Below are 20,524 nucleotides of genomic sequence, written 5' to 3'. Positions count from 1 at the left end.
ACTTGAAATCAGTTGCCTCATTATTTACCTCCATCACTTTGATATTTTGTTAACAAATTTCTACCAAAATGCACCAAAGTCAAGTTAGGGGAGGGCATGTCATTGTGTTGTAATAGGAACTGTTGTTTCTAAAAGGAAAACATCTTATATTTGAGCCATTTAATGGCTAACAGACTGATTATTTGAGTAAATATTCTAATCTCACTCATTTTCAAGAATAGGCAACTATTATCAAGCTTTTGACATATGTGTCAGTGACCTCTCTACCATATAACTGACATGATGCAGACACTGATAGCTGCTGTTGCATCATCCAGTGGGATACAGCATTTTGGAAGTGGTTGAGGCAACTCTTATGCTTCATAAAATTGGTTTTTAAAAGTTTAGTTGTTTAGAAAAGCAGTATGATGAATTCATCGAAACTGATGGTGCTTTTCCACTGGATCATATTCGGCTCTTTCGCTTTTCCATTAGGCAAATCCGGAACCTGGTCCATGGACCTGGGTACCTTTTTAGTCCCTGCTCATGCCTGCTACAAAAAAAAGCTGACTAGGTACTAAATGTGGTCCTCACAAGCCTACCACAGATACATCCGTACCCACGCCCACGATCTGCTCGCGGCCCATGAATGATTGGCAACTGTCTAATTTTGGAGGCACGGCTTTTACGCACATGCCTCCGAGCCACCTCGAACTCCAGCCCAAACCTTCTGAGTTTGCCCCCCTCTCTGACGCTTCTCTGGGCGTGGTCTATGCTAGTAAAGTGAAGTCACCACGTGACGTAGTTTTGGGAGCTAGACCACGCCCCAATTACCTCTCCGCAGCTCTATTTATACCCCTTCACTCTCACTCCATCCCCGTGTCGAACAACATCGCACCCACCACCACCCCATCTCCCCCCTTTTTTCATTCTGACCACTTTAAGCCCTGGGGTGGGGGGCACGGCTTTTACGTACACGCATCTGAGCCACCTCAAACTCCAGCCCAAACCATCTGAGTTCGTCCCCCTCTCTGATGCTTCTCTGGGCGTGGTCTATGCTAGTAAATCATACACATAAACATGACATATTATGTTTTTTTTTTTTGTTAGTTTTGTTTTTTTATTTAGGCAAGAACAACCCGTTTGCTTTATTTGAAATGAACAGATTTTTTTTCATATAGGCTGTCCCTGTCTTAGTCCATTAACTGTCTTTGGATTCTTATGTTGGTTTGTTAATGTATTTTTGTTTTGTTTTTTTTCCCCACAATTTTTCCACAATAGTAATGCACAATTTTCAGAATTTGGATATTGATTATTTGTCACAGTCATGTCAAACTTTTTATTAAATGAATTAAATTGTCCAAATACCTATTGGGTTCACTGTGTAGAGATTAAAATCAGTGCTGGAATGGGAATCATTTTCCTGAGAATAGGGTGCGTCTCATGCCGAAAGTGTAAAATCTCAGTATAAAAATATTTTTCAGTTTTGATGGAAGACATATCAAGACATGTAAGTCCAGTAGAACAGGAACAGATGCCCAGTCTCATTCCTGACACACAGGCCATAACAAGCCATTCCCGCAGGAGCAACAACAAGCAGCAACAATGGGAATATTTCATAAGTGTGTAAAATGTTCTTAATGACATTATTGTAAACATTACATGGACAACATCAGGTAAGTCTCACGGAGCTGGCTGTAAGAACTGAGTTGGTTTCTGTGCTGTTAAAATGTGATGAAACAAATGGTTGAAGTAAGTATTTTCTGACAAGTGAGGACAGGTATAAACTGTAAAACTAGTGTTGGCTAGTTTATTTATGCAGGTTTATTGTGTTTCTCCTGCAGATAATAAGACAAAACAATGGATCAGAGAATACAGTCCATTAAACGTAAGACAAGTCAAAGATTTAGCGTACAGAACAGTCACTGTTAATGCGAATGCTGGGCACAATTCCATGTTATATGCTGTTTAGCTTTCACTTTCACTGTCATCTGTAGGTAATGACGCAGGTCCACAAAGCTCGCCAAATGTGGACATTTCAGCTCAGAATGGAAGTCAGGTTACAGCAGTGATCCTCGTAGATTCAACTGTTCATGGAGATATCAATATTAACAGCTTAAGTGCCAAAGGTTTCTGTTTTCTTCATCATATATAATAGCATTAATATTACATGCTGCTTTCTGTGGTAAAGAAAGCAGTGTTAAAGCACATTTCAGGATCAAATTTAAGTCTAAATACAAGTGAGAAATCACAATACTGAATGTTATATCAAACTAACCTTAAACATATTTACTTTTTCAAATTACAGGAAACCATATTTCATGCTCACAAATCTCAGGTATTTCCAGAGTGTTACTGACAACAATTATCAAAGAACACAATGTCTTCTGCATAAAAATAAAAGCATTATAAAATAGATTCATTATAAAATGGATTTTTGAATGAAGTATTTGTTAGTATTTATTTAATTTTCTGTATCTATTTTCTAATACAGCTGAATATAAAAAGATGATTGTTGACATGTATTCAACGGTGGAAGAATATAATTCTTTCCCTGGTGTAAATATACACCTGGCTGAACGCTTTGTTGACCTGCTGATGGTACAGAAACACAGAGAGGTGAATGAGAGACAGCAGGAGATAATCTGCAAAGGACAGAAGCTCCACAACATCTTAGGCAAAAGGAATACAGATGAATACTGTACAACAAGCATTCATCAGATGTTCTGTCCTGATGCTTCTGGAGTTACCCAAAGGACTGTCATTCTCCAGGGAAATTCTGGAAATGGGAAATCCTTCACTGTACAAAAGATCATGTTAGATTGGGCATGTGGAGCTTTCTACACAGAAATGTTTGATTTTGTCTTTCACCTGCAGTGTAAAGAGTTGAATGAATCAGAACACACAAATTTGGCAGAAATTCTTTCATGCAGCATAAATGCAGAGGTGATCGCTGAGGTCTTGCGCTCACCGGGGAAACTCCTGTTCCTCATAGATGGCTTTGATGAACTCAGACCTTCACAAAACAGCTCAAAGTCGCTACTGACTGACCCACATAAAACAGCGTCGGTCCAGGCCATCCTCAGTGCCCTGCTTCAACGAAAAATGCTCCCGGGCGGTTTTTTGCTGGTCACGACCCGGTCCACAGCTATGCCTATACTGAGAAATGTTCTCAAACACCCTTACCGTTTTATTGAAATATTGGGCTTCACTGAGGAAAGGGTGAAGGAGTACTTTAAGAAGTTCTTCAAGGATGAAGATGATGCTCTATCCTGTAAAGCCTATGAATATGTGAAGGCCAACCATAGCCTTTTCACAGCCTGCTTCATCCCAGTCATCTGCTGGATCATCTGCACATACATCAAAGAAAACGGCATTGATCTAATAAACGGATTAGAGACAAGCACCTCTATATATGTTCATTTTGTGTCCACTATGTTGAAGCATCACTGGCAGGATCTCCATGACCCTGTTCAAGATCTGCTGATGAGCCTCGGCCAGCTAGCAGAAAAAGGGATTCGGGAGAAGAAAGTGCTCTTTGAGGTCAAGGCAGTGAATGCAGATTTTGTAAATATTCCCTTCCTGTGCAAAATTCCTTTCAGGAAAAGGGTTCTTTCCCAACCAGAATTTATGTTGAGTTTTGTGCACCTGAGCTTTCAGGAGTTCTTCACAGCCCTGTACTATCTGCTGCTGGATGATGAAGAGTCCCAGAAGAAGACCAAAAGGTTGCTTCACTGTGAGGATGGAAGCCTTTCTACATGTGCAAGAGACATAAAATTACAGCACCTGCCCATTATTCGTTTTGTCTGTGGTCTCTGTAATAAGAATGTGAGCAGTGAATTCTCTCTTGATATGAATCTCAAACAGGTATCTCCTTCCATAAAAACTCTGCTGAAGAAATGGATACTACAAAGTATCGCTGAGTGTGGTCACAAGCGTGAAGGAAAAGTGGGTGAAGGAATAGTGTTCATCTTCCACTGTCTCTATGAGCTACACGAAGAAGACTTTGTTAAGGAAGCTATCAAAGGCTTGGAAGAAATAAATCTGGGCATTACATTCCTGACCACCACAGACTGCTGGGTTCTGCTCTACTGCCTCCAATGCTGTCAGCGAATCAGAAACTTGAATCTTGCGCAGTGCTGTGGAATAACAGCTGACAAGTTGCGAATGCTTCAGCCTGCACTCTGCAGATGTGAGAAGTTATGGTAAGTAACTCAGAACAAATTGCTATTGTTAAATGTTTAAAAGCATGTCTTACAGTTTTAAGAAAACAGTCAAGTGTGCACATTACTCAAGAGCAGCATAATGCTTCTTGATGTTTTTGCTGGATGAAATCATTTTGGTGTATGTTCCCCTTTTTTTTAAATGTATTTATTTTTTGCCAACTTATTAATCCAAAATTTACTTCTGTATTTTTAGCAAATTTCAGACAATAAGTTGCCAGAAAAAGAATGTGTGTATTGCTCTGTAAATTATTATAAGAAGTTGATTTAAAGGCTGAATGATAATATTTTGTTTAAAACATTTTTTTTAATTTGGTAACAATGTAGATACACAGCAAATTCTCCAGTGTTAAATCAACACTATTAGTGTTAACACTGATAGTGTTAAATTATTACACTAACAGTGTTAATTTAACACAAATAGTGTTGATTTAACACTGGAGAATTTGCTGTGTACACTGCTTTTGTCTAGAACTTCCTTGCTCATGTCCACTTGATTTAACTTATCTTTAAAGAATTTGAATCAAAATTTACTGCTGTTTCAATAACTGCTACAATTTGAGATTTAAATACAAAATTGTTTACATTAAAAGTATTTTTGTGTCTTTGATATTTGAGTTTTAAGTCCTATTTACTGCTGTTTAATAAGTGACGTTTTGACTAGAATTTCTAAGTGAATATAGCCTACCTATATTCAAGATCAGCCGCCAACTCACCAAGTCACTAATTACCATAGTATAGTTTCACAGTAATTTTATCATGTCTTACTTTATTACTTTATTAAAGTGCTTTTAAAGTACTTACTGACAGACTAACATATAAAATGGAACTATTAAAATAATATATGTTTGCCATGGTATATTTCAGTAATACCATTGCATTGTTAATGTTAAATTACATAACAGCACCATGGTATTTTTGTCATCAATATAATACCATTTAAAATAATATAATCAGACAACATTATACAACAATGGGAATACCATTGTATGTTTATACTGGGTACTGTCATATATGATGGTATATTTTAATGGACCATATGGGATTTGTAAGAGTCATTTCCTTTTGGCAGTTTACTTCTGGAAGAACTGAATGACGCTGATGTCAATGACCTGGTTTTGGCACTGGGAGAAGGAAATACACTCAGATATTTACGGTAATATTTTTGTGGATTTGGATATGTTTTTGTGTTATTTTTTGATATTTATGGGTTTGTTGTTTTGCCTTCACTATTTATTCTAAAACAGGGGGTTGCACCACAGGATCGGAGAACAAAACCAACTGTAATAAAATATATAACTGAAATATGAACAGCAAAAAACACACAAGAATATAAAGACAGGCAGTTAAGCTAGCAGTTCTTAACCAGCCACAGGTGATACATACAAGACACCAGGATAGAGACTGATGGGAAGTGTTTATGACTCAGGAGAGGATTGCGCACAGCCAGGGGACAATCCTATGACATGAATATTGTGAATAATATTGTGTATGTGTTTTTCTTGAACAGCCAGAAGAAAGGTGCACTTTCAGAACATAGTATGAAGCTGGTTCTCGACACTCTAAACAAACAGAAAAGACTGGGTGCAATTGAGCTCTTAATCAAGAGCATTTCCATTGAGACTGCACTCCAGCTCCTAAATACTGAAGTAACAAGCATGAGGTAAGAGACAACTGAAGAGGTTAGTTAGCTGTTCTGTTAATAAATTATATTAAATATTTTTGTTATTTGCAAAATACAAATTAAATGTATACTGTATTTCCTGTAACATAGTCTTGGAGTCTAAATGTCCTTCATGTACATCTAGAGATGGTCACTACTGTAGAACAGTTCACATCTGTTATGCTGGTCCCAATGGGGGACCATGGGAGAATTATGTCAAGAAAGGCATTCAGAATTAAACCTTTGTAAAGTTATTAATACTTCACCACAATTCCTCACAGGAGCAGCAGAAAGTGAAACAACAATATGTACTTTATATGAGTTGTTGATGTCCTCTCATTGGCAGGCTGAAGGTGAACGAAGACTGTGATGACAGTGTCTGCTCAAGTCTCTACGTGTCCAACAGTGATGGAGAATTCAGGTGAAAGATTCCAGAAATTATAATCACTTTAGAGATTTAGAGACTTTAGAGATATTATTATAATGTTCAACAACAATGTATCACACACAGGCACTTTATCAAACATGTTTCAGGATGAACATAATTAAGTACAGTCCAGGAACTCCACCCTCTCTGTCGAGAGTCTTCCTTACCTGCCTAAACCCTGAGATATCTGGCACTAACTGGAAAGAATTCTTACAAGTATTTCACAAAATAAACAGCTCATCAGAAATGTAAGTTTGTCTAAATGGTTGGGTATAAAGTATGCAAATGCGTTCTAACATCATGCTAACAAATTGTCTGTTTGTGCAGTTGTGCTGAGTTCGAGGAGCATCTGTCTTCTCTTATGTGTTTTCTGAGGTCAGTGAATGGTCTGAGGGAAATTGATCTGGATGTGTTAAGTTTAAATGAGATGTGGTTTTCCTGCCTCCTCTCCATCATCCAGACCTGCCACACGCTACATAAAGTCAAGTAAGAACAACGCTCCATACAGACTTTTCTACAGGTCTTTAAATCTGTTTTGTAAAGAAAATAGAAGTCTATACACACTCATGTAAGAACAACACTCACTTGGACTTCATTTATATTGCTTTTGTTCATGTATATATTGACTGTCCACTGATGATGTGCATTGATTGTCAGAGTTAAAACGAAGAAGAATATTAATGAAGAGTGTGTCTGCTCTTCACTCTCTATGGCAAGAAAGGACTGTGATTTCATGTAAGGACCTCTTTATAAATTTATGTATAATGTTGCAGCATAAACTTTAGTCATTTAGCCAAATTTTGGATTTTATTACAAGTTTTACGTGACACTGACCATGATGAATTGACAGCAATCCTGGGTATTTCAAATTTGTAATGTTTGCAATAATTCAAGCCTAAAATTAAAATAATCTTGTTCTGAAATAATTAAACCTTAAAAATCTAAATGTGTAAAGTGCTTGCTGTGCAGTTTTGTATTAATTATGTAATTTTTTTTTAAGGCTGAAAATTTGCGGATACAGCCGTCCACCCACTGAACCTTCACTGGCAACAATTTTCCTCATCACCCCACACGCTAACCTGTCCACGACCAACTGGAAAGGCATCTTACAACCACTGCACAAAATAAACCACTCAACAGAAGTGTAAGACTATATGGATTATATAGTCACTGTCAGTATAAATCCCTGGTTATTTTATAGAAAAAACAAACCTACTTCCTTTTAGTTACGTAAACGAAATGGGATTTTCCATCATTTCTATTGGTCTGTTTTTAAATGTTACAGTGTAAAAATGGAGTTGGTGATTTTAAATGATATGAAAAATAAGTGAGACACTAGGCTTTTTTCCAACAGCAATGGTATATTTTTAAGCAAAAGAATTATGTAGCACCATGCTAACAAACACAGATATCTATAAGCTAACATAACCGATCTGGTTGAGCAGTATATTGCTTTCTGATCCTTTTATAAGTTAATGAAGAATGTTAAAATAACTTATTGCTCCATTCAGTAAAGCAAGTAATAAAAGGCTATGTATGGTCAGAGAAAATGGGCATATTTTTAGACTCTCATAGCACGTTACATTCTTGTAAAATTAGAGTGTTGCCTCAAACACCAATGTGCAACATCTACCTAGAGGATGAGACAGTACCCAATCCGCACCAGGACACTCAGACTAGAGAGAATGGATGTCATTATATTTGTGGATGGGGATGATTAGGAGGCCAGAGGTGATCAGAGTGGTAGATTGAACCAGTGCATCAGGAAAACAACCATTCTATTTTTTCAGGAAATGTCCAGGAACCTTTTACGACCTCAGTGTGTCAGGACCTGGGTTTCACATCTCATTCAAGGGAGGGCAAATGAAGATGATGATTTATCTTTAGACAATGCCTCTCCTGCTTTCTGTTTGTCCAGATGTGCTGAGTTTCAGGAGGGTTTATCTTCTCTGCTGTGTTTCCTGGTGTCAGTGAAGGGTCTGAGGGAGATTAATCTGGATTTGTTCAGGTTGACTGAGAGATGGTCTTCCTACGTCCTCTCCGTAATCCAGACCTGCCCAACCCTACAAACAGTCAAGTAAAAACTACATGCATTATAGACTCTACCATAGTACTCTAATTCTGTTCTGATAAAAAATACTATACTATATGATAAGATAAAGGGCGGCACGGTGGTGCAACAGGTAGTGTCGCAGTCTCACAGCTCCAGGGGCCTGGAGGTTGTGGGTTCGATTCCAGCTCCGGGTGACTGTCTGTGAGGAGTTGGTGTGTTCTCCCTGTGTCCGCGTGGGTTTCCTCCGGGTGCTCTGGTTTCCTCCCACAGTCCAAAAACACACGTTGCAGGTGGATTGGCGACTTGAAAGTGTCCGTAGGTGTGAGTGAATGTGTGTGTGTGTGTGTTGCCCTGTGAAGGACTGGCGTCCTCTCCAGGGTGTATTCCTGCCTTGCGCCCGATGATTCCAGGTAGGCTCTGGACCCCCCGCGACCCTAAATTGGACAAGCGGTTACAGATAATGGATGGATGGATGGATGATAAGATAAAGCTATGTGAAAAAGGATAGTAGACAAGAAAGGTCATACTAGAAATCCTTGAAAGCAGCAAAAGAGATAAATATATGAGCAGGGTCTGAGTAACTATTATTTAGAGTGTGTTACAAGTCACAGTGTGATATGCATGTTGGAATAGTAAAAAGTACATTTTGTATAGTTGTAACAATTAACATTTATAAAAAGCCCAGTATGTCATGTAGAAGATATGCTATATAGTTTTGCTACTAACCATGTTAAAACAGAAATGTCAATTTTGTAATTCAATGCCATTGGCTACAATGCCCAACAAAAAAGCAGTGTACATTGTTGGTCCTTATTTTAACAAAGAATACACAAGAAAAAAACATATTTACATAAAACTCTTTATTTAACAAAGACACAAGGTAAACAGGATGTAAAAGTACAAAACTGAAATACAGTTAAACACAGAAAACCCCTGTGTGAATATGACCACATGCCCATCAATTACTCACTCTTTAACAGAACTCTAGTAAACAGGATCAGAACAACAAAAACACATGAACAGAATAAACACACGGAATACAGGAGCAAAAGGCAAAGGCAGAAATGATAGCACTATTAAAACTCAATTAAGTGTAAGTAAGAAAATAAGAAAAAGAAATCCCATTACTTTCAATATAAGTCTCAGTATTAACCAATGACATTCTGGTGCTATGTATTATATAGTTTTTGTTTAGTTGTGAAAATATTATGAAACTATAACCTTATAAATTTTGTCCACTCTATGACTTTTATATCCACTTTTACTGAAATAATGGACCAAAATTCTTACAATCTATTATTTTTATTCTGCTTTAACAATGTTTATAAAACACTGCTGTAGTAAAGGAAAGATGGCAACAAGATCAATTTTATTTCCTGCACAAAAACAGCAGTGGATCTTTGGTGAAAAAAACATCTGGACCAAACACCAGCAGGAGGAAAGTATTAGATTGTAATTATTTAGGAATTCTATGGATGGTTTTCCAAGGAGGGATTAAGCCTAGTCCTAGGACTAGGCATAATCCCTGTTTAGGAAATCACCCCCAAAGGTTTTGTGAATTGTTTCTCAGTTCAGTGTTGCTGAAGTGGGACATGAATTTTTCTGTAAAGCCCTCTACAGAGCTGTGAGAGATATTAACATATATACACTGTGCACTGGGCCTTTATCCTCAGGGTGTCCACTGATATGTGGAATGGATTATTACTAGAAGAAGGAATCATGTTCCTGCAAAAATCACAGAAACGCTCAGACTGCACCCTCACGGTCTTTGGGTGTGTATAATAATTATTACCCCCCCCACCACCACCACCACCACCCCCACCCTTGTTATTAAAATTTAAACACAAACATAACTGCAGTAATGTGTTTTCTTTGTAGGATGAGATGCCAGAAACAAACTGATAAATGCACACTGGATGTCAAGGGAAAGTATATGATGGATCTCAACTGCAACCAAAATGTGAAGCTTAAGTTCTAAAGAGCACTGGAGACACACAAGGGAAAATACAGGTCTGCTGTAAGACAAAAAACACATATGACAAATTTACAAGAACAAAAAAACATTCTTTATTTCACATGGGAGTTAAAGGATCAGTCAGTTGAAGCCAATTTCCACCATTTAAAAAAAAGTGAGATATTGCATTATGTGACTTTTTATTTAAGATGTGGAAATTGTCATCCATAGCAGTTTTTTTTTTTTTGTTTATCCAATTAATATTTTCACATTATGTAACAGCTACGTTGTTACTTAATGACCTTGACAAAATAGGGATTCAGTACTAAACCTAAAATATGGCTGCCACATGTGGTGGGACCAACTTTATGTTGCATAAACTGGTTTGATCAAGGACTAATATGACTACAAAAAAATGTATTGATTATTGATCGAATGTCAAAACTCTGGAGTTTTTAAGTCTGGAGCATATATTAAACACAGCCATTAATAAATGTTTGCATTAAAGGAGTAAAATACCTATTAAAATTATCATTTTAATACATTTTAATAGGTATTTTACTCCTTTAATGCAAACATTTATTAATGGCTGTGTTTAATATATGCTCCAGACTTAATTTGAACGACTACAGAATATATACATGTGTGTGTGCTCTAAGTGTGTGTAGATTCTGATTGGCTAATCAGGGCTGAATTTTCTTCTGTGTTAAAACTGCTTTCTGATGTGGGGCTAGCGCTGCAAGGATTTCTGGGAGTTTCCAGGGGGCTGGTCTCTGTGAGGTCACTCTCAGGGCTGAAATTTGGGGCAGGAGGCATGTCCATGTGTTTCCTGTTTGTGGCTGTCGTCATAGCGAGTGAACCGTGAACAAGCTCCTTTTCGCACAAACTCAGAGACTCTCTAACACACACTGAAGGCTACATACACAAAAACAGAAATCCAAAAATGAATACACCTCTGTTTATTATTATTAAAATGTAATATCCAATCACTTTGAAATAACTACTAATGATAACTTTAAGTAGCCACAATTAAGTGGGGTTTAGTGACATTTGTTAGTATTCTTTTAATGGAAAGGCTGTTCATTAAGTGTTGGCATTTCCACATTCACATTTATATATACATTTGTTGTAATCATTCATTCATTCATTATCTGTAACCGCTTATCCAGTTCAGGGTCGCGTTGGGTGGGTCCAGAGCCTACCTGGAATCATTGGGCGCAAGGCGGGAACACACCCTGGAGGGGGTGCCAGTCCTCCACAGGGCAACACACACACATTCACTCACACACTCACACCTACGGACACTTTTGAGTCACCAATCTACCTACCAACGTGTGTTTTTGGACTGTGGGAGGAAACTGGAGCACCCGGAGGAAACCCACACAGACACAGGGAGAACACACCAAACACCTCACAGACAGTCACCCGAAGCAGGAATCGAACCCACAACCTCCAGGCGCCTGGAGCTGTGTGACTGCGACACTACCTGCTGCACCACCGTGCCACCCTGTTGTAATCATTTACTTTTTTAAAATAAACAACAAATCTTTATTACAACAAAACTATTTATATTTTGTCATATTTTAGTGATATTTAAGAATGATATATTCACTTTTGTTGTATTACATAGCTAATCATGTTGCAAGAATATTAAAAGATTATTTAACACATTTATACATTTTGTAATATGTTTTGAGATGTTTTCTTTTGAGAAAGTGTCATCAAAATATTAACTTATGTCATTGTTTTTTAAGTGAGTCACATGTATCATGTATTTTTTTATTACGCAGAACTTATGATGTATTTTAGACAATGCTCACCTTGGTGTGTGTTAGAGACAAGGATTTTGTGATGTTCTTCTGTTTGTATGAACATCTGAAAGACTGAAGCCTGCTTTCAAACAGGTCCAGCTCCACATGTCCCAGTACCTACAATTGCAGGAAATCAATGCGTAACATTTTATGTACTAAACAAACATTTTCAATGTATTAAAAATTAATTAGTAACTCTATTACAAATACAGTTTCTGCTTAATAATGTGCTAATGGGACACATTTGATATAGGTTTAATAAGTCAAATAACCGTATACCAGACCCTTGATGTGTAATAACATGCAAATATATTTAATAGTATTTCAGCTATTTCTGAAACATATTTATTGGTCCATATGACATGAAAGTGTACATTTAGAGAACAACTATTAAATACTATAAAATAAGTAAACCATAAAATACTAAAAGTAGTTGTTATCAGTCAGGTCCTGTACCTTCTTGGAGGTGGAGGTGGAATGCACTTTGTATTTGGACAAACTGGACTCTCGACTGAGTGACGACTCACTGTTTGATGAAGAAAGACGAGTATTTTCCACAGTATGAGAAAGACATGACAAACCAGGGACTTTTGCTGCCAGTGTCACTCTGTCAAAAATAAATCAGTCACTTATGCAATTAATAAATCTTTTTTAATAATATCATATACACTCTTTAAATTTTTATTTCTTGGTTTAAAATCAATTGTGTGGTATGGTTTAAAGTGTGAAGGTGTTGCATTTAATAATTTGGCATGCATGTTTAGAATGTTATGATTATAGTACAGTATGTCTCTGGAATTCTATATTAAGGCATGTTATGATTTAATATACCATGGCGTGATATGAATGTGGTGTGTTTACCTGTATTTTTTGTGTACGATGGCATATATAAAGGGGTTATAAATTGCAGAGGCTTTGGCTATGATAGCTGGAAAAGTTTTAGAGTATGGGTTCAGTAGGTGTGCGTACCTAAGAAAAACATATAATTTATTATTTGAGTATTTTTTTTTACATTTACTCACAATATATACAGTCAGGCACATATACAAATTTGCAATATTTAGCTGAAGAAAGGTGGCTTAAGTTAGAATTTTGTATTAGGTGCATGTGTTAAATCTATGAAACACGTGTGTATATGGAATATATCAAAGATTGAAGGGGAAATTTTACCCAGCTGAAGCGATGAGTGTGATGAGGGCATATGGGGCCCAGGACATAACGAACACAGTAATAACCACTGCAGCAAGTTTAGCCAGTCTCCATTCCGTTTGGACACTCCTCTGAGGCTCAGAGACTTTTGCCTTCCTCACCTGAGAACCCAACCTTGATACATCCCTGAATATAATCACAACAATAATAAAAATGACATAAAAATTATTAATAATATGATCCAAAATGTGATATATAATATAGGTCGAAATATATGTAAAAATATATGTACAGTTCTCCATATGTAAGTATATAGGTGTAATTATAGTAAATAACCTGCTTGTTCTCCGCACAGAGAGGAACATTTTGATATAGCAGCAAATGATGATGCCCAGAGGAACGAAGAATACACAGCAGCAGAGAGAGAGTGTATAACTGCGGTTTCCCCACGACGGAGAAACATAATCCCATGTACAGGAGGTCATTAGGCCCTCCGGAACATAGGAGCCTTCATAAACATTGAAAAACACTTAATAAACAATTAAAAACATACATAAACTTGTAGTGTCAGTTAAACAGCGAAACATTTATGAGCATGTAGAATGTGATGAACACTATAATGAATTAATTAATATGCACAAATGTTCATAAGCATGCATAATGGATACTTGCAGATGTTACGGCTTATGTTACAGACTGCTTGTTTATGTGGATGCAGTTAAGTCCAGTTTAATGTCATATTTAATTCACAGTTTTCACTTTACTGCTTCCCTTCTTCTAGCACTTCGGCGAGGGGTTTCTGATAAAGCAGCCAGGGAGAACATATTTGAATATTCAAATTAGCTGACTTACTCCAGCCACACAGAGGGGCAAGGCTCCAGACGAGAGAGTAGGTCCAGACGAGGATGATGAATATGAAGGTTCTATACCTGGAGTTCCAGCTCATGGCCTTTAGTGGGTGAGTGATAACCAGGTACCGATCCACAGTGATTGCAAGCAGAGTATTCATCGAACAGATCCCAAACAGAGCTCCACAAAAAGCATAAAGTTTGCAACCTGCCCACACACACACACACACACACACACACACACACACACATTCACTTTTTTAGTACAATTAATATGAAAGCATCCTATTGCTTTATTGTCCCTGAATAAATCAGTTGCTTATCCTAACCATAACCACCTACTACTAATATGAGCCCTAGCCCTACTTACTTATTATCAACTTGATGTTATGGGGACATGATTTTGTCCTGATTAAGAATACAAGACAGCAAAATGTGAGGGTGTAAGCAGATTTTGGTAACTATCTCTCTCTCTCTCTCTCTCTCTCTCTCTCTCTCTCTGTGTGTGTGTGTGTGTGTGTGTGTGTGTGTGTGTGTTACCTAGTTCCCCCATCATCCACTCTGTGTGTAGAGAATTGATGAAGAAGACAGGACACTGCGTTAATGCCATCATCAGGTCACTCAGCGCAAGGTTCACAATGAAGAAATTTGGCATTGTACGCAACTTTCTATTGCTGATACACAGATTACAAAAATTAGTAATTTCAAATTAGTTTCAAGATTAAAACTCAAGATAATAATACAAAAATCTCATTAAAAAACACAGATATAATACAAAATGTATTATATAAAATCTGTGCTCACTGTTCAGGATATGTTCTTTATTTTCACTTAGTGTGTGTCTGTTTTTGGAGCAGAAATGCTAACAGCACTCACAGCGCTAATGCTCACTGTGCTGCTCCACTTTCAAACTCTGACCCACATCACAGCACTCAAACAATTAAAGTGGAAATAATAACAGTAGTGGCAGTGCACAGTAAAAGAGCTTTAAGAGATTTTAAAAGCTTTTAGTGGGTGCTCCCCATCCACACTACACATGGCATTAACACAGTAAGCTGCAGTCACTATTACAGCCACAAGAGAGCACTAATAATTACACGTGGAACACAAAAAACAAGAGTGGTCTTTTTCGGTCAGAAAAACAGAAGTTATTCTGTAAGTCTGTCTCATCAGTTTCTGTCATGATGATGATGATGATGATGATGATGATGATGATGATGATAATGATGGTAGTTATATTTATGTAGCATCTTTCTAGACCCTCAAAGTACATTCTTTGCGACAGAAGGGAGATGCCTCAACAACAAACAATGTGCACTATCCACCTGATGATATGATGGTAGCCAATACCCACTGGTATTTTCAACACACTGTTAAGTAGTGAGAGCCTACATGTACTTCTGTTCTACTTTAGCTCAAAAGGCTTTACAAAAAAACTAAAAAGAAAGAAAATCCAACCAAAAAACTCACCCCTACATTTAGCCCAACTTCCAAGCCACTCCTCTAAAATCCAAGAACACCATAGATCCAAAAATACAGAGAGAGGTGTGAAACAAAATCCTTTCAAACAACATCAACCTACTTCATGTCCCATTCATGAGAAGGAAAACTGTAGCCTTGAGGTCAAATGTCTCTCTAAAATCCCAGTATACCGCTCCACACTTTTACAAATATGCACGCCACCCATGCTGTGGCACTGATGCTTTGAGAGACATTGGTCTGGATGGTCCCTTCTGTCTATGGCACAGGGAACTCAAAGTCTGTATTATTTAAAAAAACAAACTGAAAAACTCGCAAAATTTACCTTAGACTTGGCATACATATACTAGCATACAGAAACAAGCTCATATACATTACATATGTAACATACATAGTTTTGTGTTCTTCTTTGTACTGTTTCATGTCATGTGACTGTTTCCCCTTGTCTTGTGTCTGCTTCCTGCTTGTTCCCTGGTCATGTGATACCCTTCCCTTTTGTTTCTAGTGTCACGTGTCTTAATTAGTGTTTAGGTGTTTCTTGTTAGAGTTGTTGTCTTATAGTCCATGTCTGTGTTTCGTGGTTGTGGGTCATTGCGAGCGTGTGTTTTTTCTTTTTTTTTTTTTTTTTTTAAATGTTAGAAGTCTGTAGCATGTCCATGCTTTGTGTTCGCTGTCTGAATGCCATTCCAGGTCCCTCTGTGGCTAAGTATCTCTGTTTCTCTGTATCTATGTTCTCAAGTATCTCTGCCCTAGCTCCTCTGTTTAGAATCTAGCTTCTGTAGTCTGTGTTTAGCCTCTTTTCCTGTCCAGTGTGTTTAAGTTGTCTGTTGCTAGTTTAGCCCCTTGCTTTGATTAACGTTTGTTTCAAGGTTTTTGTATTATGTTTAGTAGCCATTGCGTGATTAGCTTCTCTGTCTAGTTTCCTTGTGATTAATAAAGTCTCCTGCACTTACCTCTGTTCCTATTCCTTAACCCTTGACCACCACTAAACCAGCATCATGACAACATAAAAAATAATCAGTTTAACAGCCATTAAAACGTACGTCCCACTCACTTCTGTGGAAACTGACCTGCAGAAAGCAAAGACAACAAGTGTGTTCCCAGCCACTCCCAGAGTCCCCACAATTAGGATGAGGAATGCCAGGATGTAGTGCACATGATCAGGAACATCCACCTTCTTGAAGACAGAGGACCTCTGCAGCTCCATCGTCATCATCAGTGCCATCTTTAACATCATCAGATGCTTCATCGAGGAGAATGTATATATAAATACAGTACATGCAAACAGGGTCCATTCTAAACTCACTTAGTAATTTGTTATTGCAAAAATGGCAAAATCACAACTTAAGTCAAATAAGCACAAATGAACTTGTTAATGATATGGTCCATATAAGTTAAGTATTGAGGCAGTGTTTAAGTAGAGATTATATAACGTCATAGTGGTCAGAAGCAGCCAGTGACCTAGTTACTCCTCTTCCAACCCTCGTTTATAGGCAGCCAGTTCATACATGAATTCTTATATGAATGATTTTTTTAATCAGATTCTTTCAATTATTCAGTCAAACCAACTCAAATCCAACCCAATCAAATTTCTTTGTAGCATCATAGATAGTGATGTTTACATTTGTTATGCTAAGCATTTTTAAAAGTAGTTAAGCAAATGGTTTCAAGAAACTGGTGTTTTAAAGGAAAACCACATATTTTTACCTTACAGTTACAGCTTCAAAATGTGAAGCTCCACTGACCTGTAATAGGGAGAACAGAGTCACTTTTACTCTGGGCTCAGTTCTGCTGAAACTGCACTAGGTAACTTGTGGAGCAGGGAAGGAAACCACATTCTCTCCAAGAGCTACTTTCTTTTTCAGAACAGGTCACTTTTACTCAACTGTTAACTGTCACAAGAAGATGGACCATTCACAGACCATTATGGTAGTATTGTGTATAGAAGCAAGCAACTGTAAAAACAGAGCTACAGTAAAAACACACCCACAGGAAACAAAGTGGTACACATACTTTCTCAATTTATTACTACTAACTAGTCCAAACAAAACTCTTTACCTCAATCCCTTTCATCCCTTGCCCCCCCCCCCCCTCCCTTCTATCTCTCCCTCTCTCCCAGTTAAATGAAGACCTGAAGACCTGAATAATATCTGACAAGATTAGCATGGTGATTTCTGTGAATATTCCCCTGTGTTAATTTAGTTTGGAGTTGAATTTCATACTTGCCGTGTTCTGGGCGAAATAAGGTGTTAGTTTTCCATTCCATTTCCTCTTATCTCTATCATGATTAAAATCATCATCATCATAGTCCTACAGCTGCTGAGTCCTGAATAAACATGTGTGGTTAAGTGAAATCTGTGCAGTGGTGGAATAATCCAGGCAGCAATGATGTCTCTCTCTCTCTCTCTCTCTCTCTCTCTCTCTCTCTTTCTCTCTCACACACACAAACACACATCGACATTTATGGGGTTATTTCTGTCTCTCTCTCAGGGATCTCTCTGTCTCTCTGGGTGAGAGAGGCATAGACACAGCTGTGTGTGAGTTCTGACCGTATGGGATTATATTTGTTTCTGTGTAATCCCTGGACTCATACTGCATCAGACATCAGGTTAATGACCACACGCTCTTGTAATCTCACCATAAAGACCAAACACTAATGTAATCTATTCTAATCTTGTCTAATGAAACCTAATCTAATTCATATCCCACTGCTCACACTTCACTCACTGTTACTTTTCACACTTTCTTATTCAAAACACACCAGCTAAAGTTTATCAAAATGATATGGGTCAAAGCTGATGTAAATGAGTGTATGTGGAAATTAAAGAGCTGCAGATTTAGAATGTCTGTGGTAAGTTTTGTGTAATATTTACACTCAGATGTGGTGGGTCTAGTCTGAACAAAATATTATTAAATTCACAGCAGTTCCATAGAGTTTGGTGATAGCTGTCCTGTATGTGGTTGTTATTGTAAACTGTGGCATTGAGAGGTAATTCTATGTGCTATTAATTTTTGGCTTATAGGTAGCTGCTTGTATTAACACTGCTGTTCTGTTTATTGAAGTGTGTTGTAGTTGTTGTAGCTCATTTTTACATTAATGTGGCTTTGTTAAGCAGTCTTTGTGAAGCTTGAGTTTTATATGATTGTGCTCTAATGACTGTTATGATCATTAATGATCCTTGTCTTAACTGGTTTGTTGAGATTCTACTTTATAAATGGAAATGATTTATGAATTCATAAGAAGTCAGGGTGAGGCAGACATAAATATGTAAGGTTGCTTATTAGTTGTTTAGAACACATGAATGACATTTCAGTAAAAACAACTCCTCCACTCCACTTTGCCTTCAAGTTTGTCTTTTTTCTATTCTCTTGAAGCAAGGGATTTTCAGAATGAGAGAGCAAACTCTTTTCTGGAATGTCCTCACACACACCACAGAGATAAAATACTCACACACATACAATCCCTAAAGTTTCCAGCTAAAGCTGCTCAGATCTAATCTCTGGATCTTGGGATTAATGTGAACCACTGTCTCAATTTTTTAAGGTTATGTATTATTGTTGTATTTGTTAGTACACAACCCCCTCCACCCACCACCACCCCTAAGCTGGATAGGTGAATACAAGAAAAAGGGCGGAGACGGTGTGGAGGTGTGAGCTAGTTTGTCCGACCTGGAAATGACATGGGTTCTCAGGTCATATAGGGCTAAGTAGAGGTGTGTGAGCATGGTCCTACTCCCAAAATTCATTTTTATGTAACTTCAATTCTTAATTTTTTCAGTTGAACAGTTACTGGTTGTAGGTCTGATTTACCTTATATTTCAGCATTAATATAGTGCAAATATATATATATAGAGAGAGTGAGAGGTAAAGAGAATGAAACAGAGTGTGTGAGAGAGTAGTGAAAGAATTCTCAAAAAGCAGAAACAAAATGATCATTTTTAAAGCAGATGAACAGAGGAATAAGGTTTTAATCTCTAATCTTCCTTTTTAAAATCTTACACACACACACACACACACACACACACACACACACACACACAGAGAGAGAGAGAGAGAGAGAGAGAGAGAGAGAGAGAGAGAGAGATTGGCCAGTATTACACAATAAAAGTCTATACAAATAACTTTGGAAATTTACAACTCAAAACCTGAAATACATTTTATTTAATAAATAAAATTATAAGTCACAAATGATGGCAAAAATGAGAGGCTTGTTTGTATTGTCCAAAGGCATAAAGTTCATCCCGTTTACATAAAGAAAGAACACAAAGAATGAGATTGAAAAACTGGGGTATTCTTAAACACTAGGAGGCTGGGAAACCACAGAGAAAAGGTGAGAATTCAAAATTAAACCTGAATACACATCATCCCTCAGCCTAAACACACACACAGCGCAGAGTAATATTAAGACATAAAGCTAACTGCTAAAACATTCACTAAATCACAGAGCTACAGAGCAGTAAACTTCAGATTCTCCACAAAGAGAAAAAAATACACAACTGTCCTCTCATTGTTCTACACAGCCTTTCATAAAACAAAATCACCAGACAAACAAAATTCATACAAAACACAGACATAAACAAAATTTTAAAGATTATTCCAGTTTCTTTAAATACAGATAGAAAATCACAGTTGCTTTAATTACAGCAGAGTCACTCAAGATTTTTAAGTTCTGATATTATTCCAGCAGCTCGTTAATTACTTAATAATAAGTTACAGACATTTTCAGTCCTTCCTGCTGATGTGAAAGGGGCCAGTTTTAGTACTAAAGTACATTTTTAGTTACAATTGTGTTTCTTGAGTTTACTTGGTGCATTCATACATATACACATGTATAGTTTTACATGAAAACAACAATGTACACAAAATGTTTTACATTGTCCATTTCTCTGTAGCTGTTGATCATTTTGGCTGTGCCTGTAGTTAGTTTTAGGTTGTGGT

At 37.3% G+C, this 20,524-nt stretch overlaps 2 protein-coding genes across 2 annotated transcripts; one reads left to right on the top strand and one right to left on the bottom strand.

Moving 5' to 3' along the window:
- The first annotated feature begins 672 nt into the window (after positions 1–672).
- Positions 673–10,777, top strand: LOC136677913 (NACHT, LRR and PYD domains-containing protein 1 homolog). Its single transcript, XM_066655618.1, has 13 exons — positions 673–757; positions 1,977–2,108; positions 2,474–4,184; positions 5,275–5,358; positions 5,713–5,865; positions 6,212–6,286; positions 6,400–6,540; positions 6,620–6,778; positions 6,950–7,027; positions 7,293–7,436; positions 8,211–8,369; positions 10,019–10,117; positions 10,224–10,777. Exons 1-13 carry the CDS (start codon positions 673–675, stop codon positions 10,321–10,323), a joined length of 3,120 nt encoding a protein of 1,039 aa, XP_066511715.1. The 3' UTR covers positions 10,324–10,777.
- A 117-nt stretch (positions 10,778–10,894) lies between these two features.
- LOC136678781 (melanopsin-A-like) lies at positions 10,895–16,793 on the bottom strand. The gene is made up of 9 exons (XM_066656918.1): positions 16,657–16,793; positions 14,648–14,781; positions 14,112–14,315; positions 13,596–13,767; positions 13,281–13,445; positions 12,972–13,079; positions 12,567–12,717; positions 12,120–12,227; positions 10,895–11,214 (listed from the first exon to the last, which is right to left on the bottom strand). Exons 1-9 carry the CDS (start codon positions 16,791–16,793, stop codon positions 10,954–10,956), a joined length of 1,440 nt encoding a protein of 479 aa, XP_066513015.1. The 3' UTR covers positions 10,895–10,953.
- Positions 16,794–20,524: the final 3,731 nt, after the last annotated feature.

Source organism: Hoplias malabaricus, chromosome Y (assembly GCF_029633855.1).
Source record: "Hoplias malabaricus isolate fHopMal1 chromosome Y, fHopMal1.hap1, whole genome shotgun sequence".
Classification (NCBI taxonomy): domain Eukaryota; kingdom Metazoa; phylum Chordata; class Actinopteri; order Characiformes; family Erythrinidae; genus Hoplias; species Hoplias malabaricus.
This window is presented reverse-complemented; position numbering and strand designations above follow the sequence as displayed.